General features: G+C 43.3%; 1 protein-coding gene across 1 annotated transcript; it reads right to left on the bottom strand.

Moving 5' to 3' along the window:
- Window positions 1-1,056: 1,056 nt before the first annotated feature.
- Window positions 1,057-17,020, bottom strand: LOC115144793 (dihydrolipoyl dehydrogenase, mitochondrial-like). The gene is made up of 14 exons (XM_029685861.2): window positions 16,911-17,020; window positions 13,074-13,146; window positions 12,348-12,427; window positions 9,991-10,059; window positions 9,799-9,868; window positions 9,568-9,668; window positions 8,826-8,969; window positions 8,621-8,722; window positions 8,099-8,289; window positions 3,991-4,161; window positions 1,995-2,184; window positions 1,591-1,728; window positions 1,410-1,499; window positions 1,057-1,306 (listed from the first exon to the last, which is right to left on the bottom strand). Exons 1-14 carry the CDS (start codon window positions 16,947-16,949, stop codon window positions 1,241-1,243), a joined length of 1,524 nt encoding a protein of 507 aa, XP_029541721.1. The 5' UTR covers window positions 16,950-17,020; the 3' UTR covers window positions 1,057-1,240.
- Between the last annotated feature and the right edge of the window lie 1,772 nt (window positions 17,021-18,792).

The raw sequence follows: 18,792 nt of genomic DNA, 5'->3' as shown, positions 1-18,792 counted from the left end.
GAGATACCGTGTCGAGATCCAGAGGCCTATTGTTGTGCCATTCATCCGCCACCATCATGTTTCAGCATGATAATGCACAGCCCCATAATCGCAAGGATCTGTACACGATTCCTGGAAGCTGAAAATGTTCCAGTTCTTCCATGGCCTGCATACACAGACGTGTCACCCATTGAGCATGTTTGGGATACTCTGGATCGACGGGCGTGTTCCAGTTCCCGCCTATATCAACCAACTTCGCACAGCCATTGAAGAGGCATGGGATTCATTCTACAATCAACAGCCTGATCAACTCTATGCAAAGGAGATGATTGTGCTGCATATTGCAAATGGTGGTCACACCAGATACGGACTGGTTTTTCTCATTTCCTGGGTAACTGTAAATTGCTGCATTTATATTTTTGTTCAATGTAGCTTGCTTTTTAGGATACCCCTCAGGTTGGACCATTCTAGCCAATGACAGGGCAGATACGTGTGAACAGGTAAAACTCAGAAATTCCACTTATTCCAATGCATTCATAACAACCTGAAACTTATATTCAATCTAATAAGCCTCACGTAGCGACCAAATTCGACACTCATTGACCTCCATGCAAAAAAATCCTCACATGACTGATTAAACCCTTTAAGCTCCCTCTTTTGTTGCACTGAACACAGGAAGCCAATGCGTCACACATCTCTAGAGTTCTGAATCATTACTGCATTTATTTTATTTGCAGAGATCAGAATTAAGCAAAATTGTACACACACACAGACAGTGCACAGCCATATTGCAATTCATACAAGCCAGTTGCTGCTTGGGCCTTTACAACTACCTTTTGAAAAGGTGTTTCGTTATGCTTCAGTCTTAAAAATAAAATAAAACTTGAGTCATGGCTTATCTCTTATTGGTAAATACAGCAGTAGTCCAGCCAACCCACAGTCATTCTCTGAAACTATGAATAATATACATTGAGCACTGCACTAAGAAAGTGGTGTTGGGAAAATGCTAGATATCCTGCGACTAATTTATATAGCAGCGAACCATTCCAAGTAGAAAGTCAAGACTAATCTCCCGTCTGTTTTTACCACCCAAACCCCCTTTATTGAGAACATTTACATACCATATTTAAATGTAGTACACGGTTTGTCTTTATGTATCTAGAGTATCCCCTTGAGGGTGTCACGGTACATTATGTGTGCGTTGATTGTTGGAGACAAAACGGTTATGTTATGTACATAGCTGTGCGGGCAAAGACAGTTGTTAAAAGTTGATAGCTTTCCCGAAGGAGGCTGCAAGGTTAGCTTCTCTGAAGGCCTCGGACACAGTCTGGAAGAGAGAGGTAGATGGGAGAAGAGGTTAGATTGACTCGCATTTTCTGACAGTTGGGTGGTGTGGTTGAACTTCTACGATATGACAGTGTGTAACTCACAGGATGGGCGTGGCAAACTCTGGCAACGTCCTCGCAGGACGCGCCATACTCCATGGCGAGCGCCGCCTCGTTGATTATCTCTCCTGCCCCCTAAACACAAGGGTCACCATGGTTAGCATACAACTCCATACGTTATAACCCAAATTCTCTCTGCTAAGGAGCCCGAGGTGGCATGACTCACAGAGCCCAGGATGTGAGCGCCCAATATCCTGTCAGTCTCCTTGTGGCCGAGGATCTTCACCAGGCCATCGGTGTCTGCGTTGGTTTTGGCTCGGCTGTTGGCGGCAAACGGGAACTTTCCCACCTTGTATGGGATGCCCTGGGTAATAGAGTTGGAGGTTAAAGTTCTGTTTTACTGTCACGTTTCAGTGTTGATACGACATGTGCAATACTTTGTCTCCTTTAGGAGGTCAACCATTTTGGGGAAGGTATCTCGCCACCCTGTAGCTAACTCTTACACCTGAAGGGATTTCAATGTAGCAACTGAAATCCAAACAAGTCATTTATCATTATATATAAAAAGCCATGTCCACTACTTAATTTGGTCAAAATTATTAGTGTTTATGTGGTGGGGTTGGTGTCCACCTCCTCTTTGAGCTGCTCCTCTGTCTTCCCCACCCATGCCACCTCGGGGTGTGTGTAGACTACAGAGGGGACACAGTTGTAGTCGATGTGCACGGCGCCCCCGGCCATGCCTTCCACGCAGATGATGCCCTCGTCCTCCGCCTTGTGTGCCAGCATGGGCCCGGCGATCACGTCACCAATGGCATAGATACTTAGAAAGGAAAGAGATTACATTTAGTCCTTTTTGAAAGATCTTGGTGAGAGGCGGTTGGAGTAGTAGGTGTATATTGAAAAAGCAGTCATTGAACAGTGTACAAAACATTAGGAATGTCTCTTTCCATGACAGACTGACCAGGTGAAAGCTATGATCCCTTATTGATGTCACTTGTTAAATCCACTTCACATCAGTGTAGATGAAGAGGAGACAAGTTAAAGAAGGATTTTTAAGCCTTGAGAAATGGATTGTGTGCCATTTAGAGGGTGAATGGGCAAGCCAAAATATTTAAGTGCCTTTGAACAGGGTATGGTAGTAGGTGCCAGGCACACCGGTTTGTCAAGAACTGCAACGCTGCTGGGTTTTTCACACGCAACAGTTTCCAGACAACTTTCTTTACAACTTTAAACTAGGCAAGTCAGTTAAGAACCAGTTCTTATTTACAATGACAGCCTACCCCGGATGACGCGGGGCCAATTGTGCGCCGCCCTATAGGACTCCCAATCACAGCCAGATGTGATGCAGCCTGGATTCTAACCAGGGACTGCACTGAGATGCAGTGCTTTAGAACGCTGCGCCACTCGGGAGCCCTAACTTGACACAACTGTGGGAAGTATTGGAGTCAACATGGGGCAGCATCCGTGTGGAACAGTTGACACCTCGTAGAGCCTATGCCCCAACTAATTGAGGCTGTTCTGAGGGCAAAAGGGGATGCAACTCAATATTAGGAAAGTGTTCCTAATGTTTTATACACTCGTTGTATATTACATAGGTCTACACCCCTCCACCTTGGGGATGTTGTATATTACATAGGTCTACACCCCTCCACCTTGGGGATGTTGTATATTACATAGGTCTACACCCCTCCACCTTGGGGATGCTGTATATTACATAGGTCTACACCCCTCCACCTTGGGGATGTTGTATATTACATAGGTCTACACCCCTCCACCTTGGGGATGTTGTATATTACATAGGTCTACACCCCTCCACCTTGGGGATGTTGTATATTACATAGGTCTGGGGATGCTGTATATTACCCCTCCACCTTGGGGATGTTGTATATTACATAGGTCTACACCCCTCCACCTTGGGGATGTTGTATATTACATAGGTCTACACCCCTCCACCTTGGGGATGTTGTATATTACATAGGTCTACACCCCTCCACCTTGGGGATGTTGTATATTACATAGGTCTACACCCCTCCACCTTGGGGATGTTGTATATTACATAGGTCTACACCCCTCCACCTTGGGGATGTTGTATATTACATAGGTCTACACCCCTCCACCTTGGGGATGTTGTATATTACATAGGTCTACACCCCTCCACCTTGGGGATGTTGTATATTACATAGGTCTACACCCTCCACCTTGGGGATGTTGTATATTACATAGGTCTACACCCCTCCACCTTGGGGATGTTGTATATTACATAGGTCTACACCCCTCCACCTTGGGGATGTTGTATATTACATAGGTCTACACCCCTCCACCTTGGGGATGTTGTATATTACATAGGTCTACACCCCTCCACCTTGGGGATGTTGTATATTACATAGGTCTACACCCCTCCACCTTGGGGATGTTGTATAGGTTACACCTAGGTCTATAGGTCACCCCTCCACCTTGGGGATGTTGTATATTACATAGGTCTACACCCCTCCACCTTGGGGATGTTGTATATTACATAGGTCTACACCCCTCCACATTGGGGATGTTGTATATTACATAGGTCTACACCCCTCCACATTGGGGATGTTGTATATTACAGACGTGTGGTGCGCTAATTTAGGTCTACCTGGGTACTTTGGTCTGGAAGCGGTTGTTGACTGGTATGCGTCCCCTGTTATCCAGCTCCAGGCCCACGGTATCCAGGCCCAGGTTCCTGGTGAAGGGCCGTCTGCCGATACACACCAGCAGCACGTCACACGTCAGAGTCTCGTTCTTCCCTCCGGCTGCCGCCTCCACACTAGAGACAACACACACGGTTAGGTTTGGTTAGGTCTTGATCATTAGGGCTGTCCCCGAACAAAATACATCTTGGGTCGACAGGAGTCATTTGTTCTTTCAATCGATCGATACAATGCTCAAAAAAATAAAGGGAACACTTAAACAACACAATGTAATTCCAAGTCAATCACACTTCTGTGAAATCAAACTGTCCACTTAGGACGCAACACTGACAATACATTTCACATGCTGTTGTGCAAATGGAATAGACAACAGGTGGAAATTATAGGCAAATAGCAAGACACCCACATTAAAGGAGTGGTTCTGCAGGTGGGGACCACAGACCACTTCTCAGTTCCTATGCTTCATGGCTGATGTTTTGGTCACTTTTGAATGCTGGCGGTGCTTTCACGGAGTCTACAACCCACACAAGTGGCTCAGGTAGTGCAGCTCATCCAGGATGGCACATCAATGCGAGCTGTGGCAAGAAGGTTTGCTGTGTCTGTCATCGTAGTGTCCAGAGCATGGAGGCGCTACCAGGAGACAGGCCAGTACATCAGGAGACGTGGAGGAGGCCGTAGGAGGGCAACAACCCAGCAGCAGGACCGCTACCTCCGCCTTTGTGCAAGGAGGAGCACTGCCAGAGACCTGCAAAATGACCTCCAGCAGGCCACAAATGTGCATGTGTCTGCTCAAATGGTCAGAAACAGACTCCATGAGGGTGGTATGAGGGCCCGACGTCCACAGGTGGGGGTTGTGCTTACAGCCCAACACTGTGCAGGACGTTTGGCATTTGCCAGAGAACACCAAGATTGGCAAATTCGCCACTGGCGCCCTGTGATGAAAGCAGGTTCACACTGAGCACGTGACAGAGTCTGGAGACGCCGTGGAGAACGTTCTGCTGCCTGCAACATCTGGGACATCATGTCTCGCTCCATCCACCAACGCCACGTTGCACCACAGACTGTCCAGGAGTTGGTGGATGCTTTAGTCCAGGTCTGGGAGGAGATTCCTCATGAGACCATCCGCCACCTCATCAGGAGCATGCCCAGGCGTTGTAGGGAGGTCATACAGGCACGTGGAGGCCACACACACTACTGAGCCTCATTTTGACTTGTTTTAAGGACATTACATCAAAGTTGGATCAGCCTGTAGTGTGGTTTTCCACTTTAATTTTGAGTGCGACTCCAAATCCAGACCTCCATGGGTTGATAAATTTGATTTCCATTGATAATGTATGATTTTCTTGTCAGCACATTCAACTATGTAAAGAAAAAAGTATTTATAAGAATATTTCATTCATTCAGATCTAGGATGTGTTATTTTAGTGTTCCCTTTATCTTTTTTTAGCAGTGTATATATTAGCCGAAGTCAGAAGTTTACATGCACTTAGGTTGGAGTCATTAAAAATTGTATTTCAACCACTCTACAAAGTTAAACTAATAGTTTAACTTTCAAAACTATAGTTTTGGCAAGTCGGTTAAGACATCTACTTCGTGCATGACCAAAGTAATTTTTCCAACAATTGTTTACAGAGATTATTTCACTTAATTCACTGTATCACAATTCCAGTGGGTCAGAAGGTCACATATACTAAGTTGACTGTGCCTTTAAACAGCTTGGAAAATTATGTCATTGCTTTACAAGCTTCTGATAGGCTAATTGATATCATTTGAGTCAATTGGAGGTGTACCTGTGGATGTATTTCAAGGCCTACCTTCATTAGGAAAATCAAAAGAGATCAAACAAGACCGCATAATTTTTTTATATTTTTTTTTTAGACCTCCACAAGTCTGGTTCATCCTTGGGAGCAATTTTCAAATGCCTGAAGGTACCACATTCATCTGTACAAACAATAGTACGCAAGTATAAACACCATGGGACCACGCAGCCGTCATACCGCTCAGGAAGGAGACGCGTTCTGTCTCCTAGAGATGAACGTACTTTGGTGTGAAAAGTGCAAATCAATCCCAGAACAGCAGCAAAGGACCTTGTGAAGATGCTGGAGGAAACGGGTACAAAAGTATCTATATCCACAGTAAAACAAGTCATATATCGACATAACCTGAAAGGCCACTCAGCAAGGAAGAAGCCACTGCTCCAAAACAGCCATAACAGTAGTCTGACTTTTTTTGCAACTGCACAAAGATCGTACTTTTTGACCCCAAGCATACTTCCAAAGTTCTGGCAAAATGGCTTACGGGCAACAAAGTCAAGGTATTGAAGCGGCCATCACAAAGCCCTGACCTACAAACCTGACTCAGTTACACCAGCACTGTCAGGAGAAATTTGCCCAACTTATTGTGGGAAGCTTGTGGAAGGCTACCCCGAAACATTTGACCAAAGTTAAAACAATTTAAAGGCAATGCTACCAAATCCTAATTGAGTATGTAAACTTCTGACCCACTGGGAATGTGATGAAAGAAATAAAAGCTGAAATAAATAATTCTCTACCATTGACATTTTACATTCTTAAAATAAAGTAGTGATCCTAACTGACCTAAAACAATTTTTTACTAGGATTAAATGTCAGGAATTGTGAAAAACTGAGTTTAAATGTATTTGGCTAAGGTGTATGTAAACTTCCGACTTCAACTGTGTGTATGTATGTATGTATGTATGTATATGTTTGAATACAATCAACTATATGTAGGCTACTGAGCTTGTCTGATGCTTTAAGCACTGTGATTAAAAATGAAGACACAAATGACTAAAGCCAGAGATCAACAACCTAACCAGAAGAAAAACCCTGCTCTGGACCTGCCTGCCTTTGCAGATTCTTGCTGTTAGAAGAGCCTGAAGTTGCCAGTAATAGGCTACACCAGTGGTCGGCAACCTTTTCCATTTGGAGCGCAAATTTATCCTACCATTTCTAATGATCTGCGTGCCAGTTATGATATTTATATGCACGTTTTTGTGGAACAATTTAATTTATAATAAAGTCTTCATATCTCAAAATCAATGTCATGTGGTTAATCAAAATTCTACATGAAACAAATGTATAAGTAGCTTCTATTGCCAATATGTAAAAATAGCCAAATAAAAACATTGCAGTCAGAAAATATTCGGATAAACATTTCCTACAAATCACATTGACAGACACAGCTGTAGGCTATTTTGTGCAAGGGATAAGAACTAATCAGATAGGCCTATTTTATGACGTTTCCAACGGATCAGAGCACAACATGTCATTTTTCCCCTCTTCAGGCTGAGTGGTAATCGAAAAGGGAGAGCGAGCTAGAAAGATTTTTCAAATAGGATTTGTTGAGGAACTATTGTCATACTCAATGGATGTAAAAACAGACTGTTCACTTGCTGTTTGAGGCAAAGAAAAACTTTCTTTGAGAAGCTGTTGAGTCGACAGTCAGAAATAGTATCAGATCCCCAAATGGGCACATTTATAAGACTACATTTGTGCGCAGGCTAGGTACACTATTCGTAATCACTGTGAGTCCTTACTCTAGATTGACAGGACCGCGCCAAACAAAAGAAAATGAATAAATTGACAACTTGTAAATGGAATTAAATAAACAAACTTTTAGCCTAGGTTGAGATCTGCAAACAACATATTCACTCCTACAATGACAATGGTAAGGCTTTGTTAATAATATATTGACTGCATTAATAAAATTTACTGTAACCAAACAAGCATTGTAGATTAGAAATTATGATAAATCTACTACTGGTGATACTGTTGTGCTGTTGTCCCTGCGGCCTCCATAATGGATTAGTCCACTCAGACAGGTGTCTCGTGTGCCATAATTGTATATAATATATTTGCCACAAAAATAATCTTGGTCGACAAACAGCCTATCGACCAAACAATGGAACAGTCGACTAAATGGGGTCAGCCGTTTAGTATGACCTAATGTTTAACCAGAAACTTGCAAGCACATTCATTTGTGACTTAGTTCATTCAGATCCACACACACACTCCACTGGGGGATGGAACTCACGCCACGTCAATCTGGCCGTCGGGCCTCTTGGTGGCGCCCATGACCTTGGTGCCCAGCTTGAACTTTATGCCTTGCTTCTGAAGGATGCGTTGGAAGTTCTTGGAGATCTCCATGTCGATGCCCAAGCCGCCCACGTGGCCCAGGAACTCCACCGCTGTCACCTTGGAGCCCAGACGCTGCCACACTGACCCCTGGTGAACAGGAGGCCAAACAGGATGTTAGACTGGACCCTGGATATTCCCTAAGAGATGCCTGTGGGGAAATCTGCACGGAGTGATCTGGCAGCTGGAGGGTTACTGGCTTCAACATCCCTGTATACTACCTACCACCATTGTGCCCTTGAGTAAGACACTACCTCTAAGTGCTCCAGGGGCGTTGCTCTGCCGCAGCCTGTGATGTGTGTCAGGTTGGGTACTGAGACAGCAAAACACCAGTGCAAATGGACAAATAAAGCAATTATTGTATGGACCCTTGCTGTAATCCTGTGTGTGTGTGTGTGTGTGTGTGTGTGTGGTCCCTCACCAGCTCCACCCCGATGACTCCGGCTCCGATGACGATGAGATGCTCAGGCACCTTCTTCAGGTCCAGGGCTCCCGTGGAGGACACCACCGTGTCCTCATCAACCTGACAGCACAGGAGGTTAGGAGAGTTAGGACACGGCTTTGCCAAGGACTACTAACATCTGGTCGCCTGCTAAAAACTGCTACTTAAGAGTACAGTAACATACCTCGATCCCCGGAAAGGGCGTGACCTCGGAGCCAGTGGCAATGAGGATGTTCTTGCTGTTGATGACCTGCATGCTGCCGTCCTCAGCCATGGCCGTCACCTGGTTCTTGCCTGTGATCTTCCCATAGCCGTTCACGTGCGTCACCTGAGGAGAAACCGCCACATTACATCATCAGTTACATCAATTAAAGACGTGGTCAAGATCACTACTGACCCTGTAGTAACACAAACAAATACAGCGGGAAGCATCAAAACAGCCTGCTTTGGTATCAAATTTATGGATTCAAATTACAAGTGGGTTTAAGACAAAGGACAAGTCCATTGACAATGTAATACCCATAGAAGGTAGCGTCCATTCAAAGAAGATAGATTATAGTCAAAACTGCTGTTTCAAGCTTATCCTGCCGAGGCGAAATCTCTTGGCTCAAAGCTGAAGGAGCTTAGTCATACTCTTGCTGTCAGGGCTTTTGGTGGTTATAAAAGGATAGAACATGGGTTGGAGTTGATTTCAGAATGCTATTTGGAGCCCGCTGACAGGTTCTACCACTCCCATTGTTTTGCATGAGCTAACAACGCAGGACCCATACTAATACCATACTGACTAACTAATCTGATGCTGACTGGCAGGATCCCTATATTAGTTGCCATTTATCCAAAAAGTGAGCTACATTTGTATAATTTGTGAACTAGGTCTGTCATTAACAATGTAAGTAGGGAGGGACTGACTGTAGGTAAGGCCTCACCTTGTTCTGTTTGAATAAATGTGCAATGCCTCCAGTCAGTGCTTTGACTGCCCCGCTCTTCTGTGACATCATCTTCTCCAGGTTCAATGTGATCCCAGAGACTGGCACAGACAGAGAGACAAGTGAAGTTCATAACTGGCATCCCTAAAAACTCAAAAGCCTGCACACCCTTCAGTTCTCTAGGCAGTGGTGACCACTGCTTGGGTTTAGCCAATGTTAGTTAGCTCTTACTTTCAATGCCTCTGCTTTCAAAGTCCTTGCCATTGGCCTGGTGGTACAGGTAGGAGTTGTTCAGCAGGGCCTAGAACGTGACAGGAGAAAACAGACGTTCTACATTCATCCTCAACTCACAGACGAAGTTGTGCAGTGTTGCACATTAACACCCAGTAAAAGCTATATAAATTCCTGATTGACAACGTTTACCTTTGAAGGGATACAGCCGACATTCAAACAGGTCCCGCCTAGGGTGGGATTCTTTTCCACACACACCGTCTGTAAAGTAGAAAACGTAGTTGTTAAACAATTCTCACAAGATTGGCATCACTATTAAATAGGCATAAACCTACATTTACTCCTTGCGCTTCGTTCACTCGATAGAGATCAGAATGAATGGTTAGCCTAGTTAAAACCAAATTGTATTAGTCACATGTGCCGAATACAACAGGATACTTACAGTGAAATGCTTAGTAATGCTTACTAACGAGCCCCTAGCCAACAACGCAGTTTCTAAAAAAATATGGATATGAATAAGAGATAAAAGTAACACGTAATTAAAGAGCAGCAGTAAAATAATAATAGTAAGACTATACATAGGGGGGTAGCCAATACAGAATCAATGTACAGGGGCACCGGTAATTTGAGGTAGTATGTACATGTAAGTAGAATTATTAAAGTGACTATGCATAGATGACAACAGAGAGTAGCAGTGGTGTAAAGGGGGGGGGGGGGGGGGGGCAATGCAAATAGTCTGGGTAGCTATTTGACTAGATGTTCAGGAGTCTTATGCTTGGGGGTAGAAGCTGTTTAGAAGCCTATTGGAACTAGACTTGGTGCTCCGGTACCACTTGCCGTGCGGTAGCAGAGAGAACAGTCTATGACTAGGGAGGATGGAGTCTTTGACAATTTTTAAGGCCTTCCTCTGACACCGCCTGGTATAGAGGTCCTAGATGGCAGAAAGCTTGGCCCCAGTGATGTACTGGGCCCTTCGCACTACCCTCTGTAGTGCCTTGCGGTCGGAAGCTGAGCAGTTGCCATACCAGGCAGTGATGCAACCAGAATGCTCTCGATGGTGTAACTGCAGAACCTTTTGAGGATCTGAGGACCCGTGCCAAATCTTTTCAGTCTCCTGAAGGGGAATAGGCTTTGTGGTGCCCTCTTCACGACTGTCTTGGTGTGCTTGATCATGTTTAGGGAGAGGTTGTGGCACCACACGGCCAGGTCTGACGTTCTCCCTATAGGTGGTCTCGTTGTTGATCAGGCCTACCACTGTTGTGTCATTGGCAAACTTAATGATGGTGTTGGAGTCGTTCCTGGCCGTACAGTCATGAGTGAACAGGGAGTACAGGAGGGGACTGAGCACGCACCCCCGAGGAGCCCCTGTGTTGAGGATCAGTATGGCGGATGTGTTGTTACCTACCCTTACCACCTGGGGGAGCGGCCCGCCAGGAAGTCCAGGATCCAGTTGCAGAGGGAGGTGTTTAGTCCCAAGGTCCTTAGCTTAGTGATGAGCTTTGAAGGCACTATGGTGTTGAACGCTGAACTGTAGTCAATGAACAGCATTCTCACATAGGTGTTCCTTTTGTCCAGGTGGGAAAGGGCAGTGTGGAGAGCAATATAGATTGCATCATCTGTGGATCTGTTGGGGCGGTATGCAAATTGGAGTGTGTCTAGGGTTTCTGGGATGATGGTGTTGATGTGAGCCATGACTGGCCTTTCAAAGCACTTCATGGCTACAGATGTGAGTGCTACGGGTCGCTAGTCATTTAGGCAGATTACCTTAGTGTTCATGTGCACAGGCACTATGGTGGACATCGGCTGCGGAGAGCGTGATCACGGTCTTCCGGAACAGCTGGTGTTCTCATGCATGTTTCAGTGTTATTTGCCTCGAAGCGAGCACACAAGTAGTTTAGCTCGTCTGGTATGTTCGTACTACTGGGCATCTTTCGGCTGTGCTTCCCTTTCTAGTCTGATGGTTTGCAAGCCCTGCCACAGCCGACGAGAGTCAGAGCTGGTGTAGTATGATACGATCTTAGTCCTGTATTGACGCTTTGCCTGTTTGACGGTTCGTTAGAGGGAATAGCGGGATTTCTTATAAGCTTCTGGGTTAGAGTCCCGCTCCTTGAAAGCGGCAGCTCTAGCCTTTAGCTCAGTGCGGATGCTGCCTGTAATCCATGGCTTCTGGTTGGGGTATGTACGTACGGTCACTGTGGGGACGACATCGTCAATGCACTTATTGATGAATCCAATGACTAATGTGGTGTACTCCTTCCTCAATGCCATCGGAGGAATCGCGGGAACATATTCCAGTCTGTGTGAGCAAAACAGTCCTGTAGCTTAGCATCTTAGCACTTCTTTATTGATCTCGTCACTGGTGCTTCCTGCTTTAACTTTTGCTTGTACGCAGGAATCAGGAGGATAGAATTATGGTCATATTTGCTAAATGTAGGACGAGGGACAGCTTTGTATGCGTCTCTATGTTTGGAGTATAGGTGGTCCAGAGTTATTTTTCCTCTGGTTGCACATTTAACATGCTGATAGAAATAGTTTAGAGTTAGCTTTACCTTGAAACCAAGCTGGGCTGCTTTGATTGCGGCAACATATCCACCAGGACCAGAGCCCACCACTGTGACATCAGCATCAACTGCAGGAGAGCAAAGAACATGTTTATCAGAGGGGCAACAAGTTAAAGAGGCACATACTGGTATTGCATTCACATTGTGAATATGTTTGCATACAGTTTGATAAGTGCAGTGCAGCAAATTATCTAATTGGATTTCCTGGAAACCCGACATTGAATTGTATAAAATATTACGTCAGGAAGAAATTAGCGTTTGAGTCAGTGAAGTTCTCTCACGACCGCTACAAGCCTGAATGTTGAATAAAATGATATTTTAACGTACTTTACCGATTGTCTATGTGGATAGTCCTTTTGGCAGTATGAATGTGAGACAATATATCCACAGGAAAGTATAATTACATCAATGTTTGAAAGCGCAGGTAGTGCTTCAGGTGATAGAAATCTGAAAGTGCTATCAGCGCTTTCAAACATTTATGTAATTATACTTTCCTGTGGATATATTGTCTCAGATTCCTACCGCCAAAAGGACTAACCACATGGACAACCAGTGAAGTACGTTAAAATATCATTTTATTTAACATTCTAACTTGTAGAAGTCGAGAGCGGAAACTTTCCTGATTCAAACGCTCATTTCTGCCAGATGTAAAATTCAATGCAATTCAACATCAGGTTTCCAGGCAAGACATTGTAGTGATAAAAGTTGACTTACTTTGTGCTTTGTCAGAGTATGTTCTGACAGAGACAGTTGCACCCTGGAGCCTATTCGGGAGTTGGTGGCTACGCTGTATGTGATAGGAGAGGATAAATGGGGACAATCAGTAAGATTTTACCATAATGTCAGCATTTGCTGTAGGCATGTAGCTCTTCTGTGTGACCGGCTGTTGTCATCCATGTCGAAAGTCAGTATAAAATGTTGGTTATCTTTTTCTAAATCAGTGCTCTAGAATGAGACACAAATTCCTGTAAAGAAAATAGGTAATAAAATCTTAACGTCAACAAATAGCAAGTGTTAAAGATGATTCTCACTACAGTAGCTTGTTTTCAAGTATTGATCAAAAGCTCAAATATATACAGTTGAAGTTTACATACACTTAGGTTGTAGTCATTAAAACTCGCTTTTCAACCACTCCACAAATTTCTTGTTAAACTATAGTTTTGGCAAGTTGGTTAGGACATCTACCTTGTGCATGACAAATCATTTTTCAAACAAATGGTTTACAGACGGATTATGTCACTGTATCACAATTCCAGTGGGTCAGACGTTTACATACACTAAGTTGACTGTGCCTATAAACAACTTGGAAAATTCCAGAAATTATGTCATGGCATTAGAAGCTTCTAATAGGCTAATTGACATCATTTGAGTCAATTGGAGGTGTACCTGTATTTCAAGGCCTACTTTCAAACTCCGTGCCTATTTGCTTGACACCATGGGAAAATCAAAAGAAATCAACCAAGATCTCAGGAAAAAAATTGTAGACCTCCACAAGTCTGCTCCATCATTGTGAGCAATTTCCAAACGTCTGAAAATTCCATGTTCATCTGTACAAACAGTAGTACGCAAGTATAAACACCATGGGACCATGCAGCCGTCATACCGCTCAGGAAGGAGACGGGTTCTCTCTCCTAGAGATGAACGTACTTTGGTGTGAAAAGTGCAAATCAATCCCAGAACAGCAAAGGACCTTGTGAAGATGCTGGAGGAAACAGGTACAAAAGTATCTATATCCACAGTAAAACGAGTCCTATATCGACATAACCTGAAAGGCCACTCAGCAAGGAGGAAGCCACTGCTCCAAAACCGCCATAACAGTAGTCTGACTTTTTTTGCAACTGCACAAAGATCGTACTTTTTGGAGAAATGTCCTCTGGTCTGATGAAACAAAAATATCACTGTTTGGCCATAATGACCATCATTATGTTTGTAGGAAAAAGGGGGAGGCTTGCAAGTCGAAGAACAACCATGAAGCACGGGGGTGGCAGCATCATGTTGTGGGGGTGCTTTGCTGCAGGAGGGAGTGGTGCACTTCACATAAATAGATGGCATCATGAGTAGAAGTCGACCAATTAATCGGAATGGCCGATTAATTAGGGCCGATTTCAAGTTTTCATAACAATCGAAAATTGGTATTTTTGGGCGCCAATTGATTTATTTTTTATATACCTTTATTTAACGAGGCAAGTCGGTTATGAACACATTCTTATTTTCAATGACGGCCTAGGAACGGTGGGTTAACTGCCTTGTTCAGGGGCAGAAAGATTTTTCACCTTGTCAGCTCGGGGGATCCAATCTAGCAACTAGTCCAACGCAATGACGACCTGCCTCTCTCTCGTTGCACTCCACAAGGAGACTACCTGTTACGCAAATGCAGTAAGCCAAGGTAAGTTGCTAGCTAGCATTAAACTTATCTTAAAAAAACAATCAATCATAATCACTAGTTAACTACACATGGTTGATAATATTACCAGATATTGTCTAGCGTGTCCTGTGTTGCATATAATCTGACTGAGCATACAAGTATCTAAGTATCTGACTGAGCGGTGGTAGGCAGAAGCAGGCGTGTAAACATTCATTCAAACAGCAATTGCGTGCGTTTTGCCAGCAGCTCTTCGTTGTGCGTCAACATTGCGCTGTTTATGACTTCAAGCCTATCAACTCCCGAGATGAGGCTGGTGTAACCGAAGTTAAATGGCTAGCTAGTTAGCGCGCGCTAATAGCGTTTCAAACATCACTCGCTCTGAGCCTTCTAGTAGTTGTTCCCCTTGCTCTGCATGGGTAACACTGCTTCGATGATGGCTGTTGTCATTGTGTTGCTGGTTCGAACCCAGGGAGGAGCGAGGAAAGGGACGGAAGCTATACTGTTACACTGGCAATACTAAAGTGCCTATAAGAACATCCAATAGTCAAAGATTAATGAAATACAAATGGTAGAGGGAAATAGTCCTATAATTCCTATAATAACTACAACCTAAAACTTTTTACCTGGGAATATTGAAGACTCATGTTAAAAGGAACCACCAGCTTTCATATGTTCTCATGTTCTGAGCAAGGAACTGAAACGTTAGCTTTCTTACATAGCACATATTGCACTTTTACTTTCTTCTCCAACACTTTGTTTTTGCATTATTTAAACCAAATTGAACATGTTTAATTTTTTATTTGAGGCTAAATTTATTGATGTATTATATTAAGTTAAAATAAGTGTTAATTCAGTATTGTTGTAATTGTCATTATTACATGTATATATATTTTTTTCAATATTTTTCTTTTATCGGCATCGGCTTTTTTGGTCCTTCAATAATTGGTATCAGTGTTGAAAAATCATAATCGGTCTACCTCTAATCATGAGGCAGGAAAATGATGTGGATATATATTGAAGCAACATCTCAAACATCAGTCAGGAAGTTAAAGCTTGGTCACATATGTGTCTTCCAAATGGACAATGACCCCAAGCATACTTCCAAAGTTCTGGCAAAATGGCTTAAGGACAACAAAGTCAAGGTATTGGAGTGGCCATCACAAAGCCCCGACCTCAATACTATAGAACATTTGTGGGCAGAACTGAAGAAGCGTGTGTGAGCAAGGAGGCCTACAAACCTGACTCAGTTACACCAGGTCTGTCAAGAGGAATGGGCCAAAATTCACCCAACTTATTGTGGAAAGCTACCCGAAATGTTTGACCCAAGTTAAACAATTGAAAGGCAATGCTACCAAATACTAATTGAGTGTATGTAAACTTCTGACCCACTGGGAATGTGTTGAAAGAAATACATGCTGAAATAAATCACTCTACTATTATTCTGACATTTCACATTCTTAAAATAAAGTGGTGATCCTAACTGACAGACAGGGAATTTTATCCAGGCTTAAAATGTCAGGAATTGTGAAACTGAGGTTAAATGTAATTGACTAAGGTGCGTGCAAACTTCCGACTTCAACTCTAGCTAAATGTACTGCGTTAGTTAGCTAACAACAGTGCTCAAATCTAATTTGAATAGCTACATAATTAATCAAATAACTTTACAAATCAGGTTGAATGCGCAGTTTGAGTCACTGATGTACCATTGTATGCAGTCAAAGCAGATGGTGTTCTTTACACCCACAAACAAGCCCGCGAGTTTGACAGCCAGTCGGGCATGATGTCACCTTCGACATTCGCGATGGGATGCTTGTTGGCTAATGGTGCTTAGGTAGCTAGCTAACGTTACAGTAACGTTAGCTTGATTGGAAATGTAATATTTCGTAATGACATTAGCTTATGAAAGCAATTTAAACCTAACCAGCTGCAATGTAAGCACATTCCACACACCACGGCTCGCTTGGGCGGCTAGAAAGAGCTAACACTGCTAGCCAATTTAGAGTTCTAGTACTCCTAAGGATAGGCTAGCTAGCTAATGAAGTAATGGAGGGGTTCAACTAGCAAGGCCTGGACTCCATAAATCACGTTGAAAAACTACCAAGGTAACTCTACAAGTTGTCGCTTTTAGTTATATTTATTTCGGACAACTTGAACTACTAATTGGCATGTCATTATTTTTTCCTTACCGTTGCCAGAGTGCGATATACTTGATTCCAGCTCTGCATTTTGTCGGTGTCCCTTTGCAGGCTGCGTAACCTACAGCAGGCGGATCATCCAAGGACTCACGGGATTGCGCTTGCGCACTAACAATCCAGGAAACGCAAATACTGCCGGTTGTCCAAACAAGCGTTATAGAAATATTTCACCCTTAAAATTTAAATAGTACCGAGTTAGGTAGGAGGACTTAGAAATGTTGTAAACCGTGATTGACTACACACGCCAGCACAGTAGGTGGCGGGATGCAGCTTTAACGTTGGTTAGCGGCCGCCATTATGTCACAGAATAAGAAAAAATAAATTAGACAGGCTGCTGTTCAAACAAATAAAAGACACCCTCGTCCACTTACTCTCGCCTTAGGCCCTTGGGGGAATCCCCGTCACCATCTTTGGGGCCGGTCCAAATGACTAGCCAAGCAAGAGAAGTTTGCAATGTGAGCCTTTCAGCCCTCGTTTTTAGTCGAGTTTGCGAGTCTCCAATTATGTTCACTCCAGGGCCTGAAACTCCACGTAATTCACTGGTCACCCCCAAAGCCAATTCCTCCTTTGGTCGCCTTTCCTTCCAGTTCTCTGCTGCCAATGACTGGAACAAACTGCAAAAATCACTGAAGCTGGAGACCCATATCTCCCTCACTAACTTTAAGCACCAGCTGTCAGAGCAGATCACTGCACCTGGACATAGCCCACCCAACTACCAACATCTCCATACTGTTATTTATTTAGCTCCTTTGCACCCCAGTATCTCTACTTGCACACTCCACTCATCTTCTGCATTATCTATCACTCCAGTGTTTAATTGTTATATTGTAATTATTTCGCAACTATGGCCTATTTCATTCATTCCCTTATCCTACCTCATTTGCACACACTGTATATAGACTTTTTTCTATTGTATTATTGACTATGTTTGTTTGTTCCATGTGTAACTCTGTGTTGTTGTTTGTGTCGCACTGCTTTGGCCAGGTCGCAGTTGTAAATGAGAACTTGTTCTCAACTAGCCTACCTGGTTAAATAAAGGTGGAAAAAAATTACATACATTTTGTTAGCAATGATTTTATATCGGCTAAGAAAAGTCAGCCAAAACTTAAAAACAACATCAATGGAGATGTCAACATACAAGTGTAAGTAAAAACTAATGTAAACAGGTTAGAAATTGTGCTACTAATGCACTTGATGGCACAAACACGTCTCATAAAAGTAAATGTTTTTGTTTTTTAAGCTTTTGGAAATTGTAGAAAAAAAAAATCCTTCTTCAGATGTTCCAGCTAGGCAGGCTAATTTATTTGTTAGCTATCATACAGTAGGCCTATATTAATAATTATATAGTCAATATAAGTAGACATGAAATCATAATTGACTGGAGTGGATTTAAAGCACCCACAAGCTACCGGTAGCTGAAAACACAATCATCTCGGGATGAATGAGTGACGAATTTCCAGGCAAGTGCGGTCCATTTAATAATGATTCCTTCCTACCTTGCCCTGCAAGTGTATACCCGTCAGACGTCATGATATTTCATCAGAAGTGTCCACTTAATTTGAGGGCTGAGGGGATAGGGTGTGCCTTTTAAGTGTTTGGACAGTTGCCGATTTGTGTCTTAAACAGCTGTAAAGTATTACTTAAGTAGTTTTGGGGGGTATCTGTACTTTACTATTTATATTTTTTGACAACTTTTACTTCCCTACATTTCAAAAGAAAATAATGTACTTTTTACTCTACATTTTTCCTGACACCCAAAAGTACTCGTTACATGTTGAGTTGCTTAGCAGGACAGAACATGAAAATGGTCCAATTCACCCACTTATCAAGAGAAAGCGTGGTTATCTCTACTGCCTCTGATATGGCAAACTCA

Source organism: Oncorhynchus nerka, linkage group LG17, assembly GCF_034236695.1.
Source record: "Oncorhynchus nerka isolate Pitt River linkage group LG17, Oner_Uvic_2.0, whole genome shotgun sequence".
Lineage (NCBI taxonomy): Eukaryota > Metazoa > Chordata > Actinopteri > Salmoniformes > Salmonidae > Oncorhynchus > Oncorhynchus nerka.
Note: the sequence above shows the minus strand (reverse complement) of the source record. Positions and strands in the feature narration are given on the sequence as shown.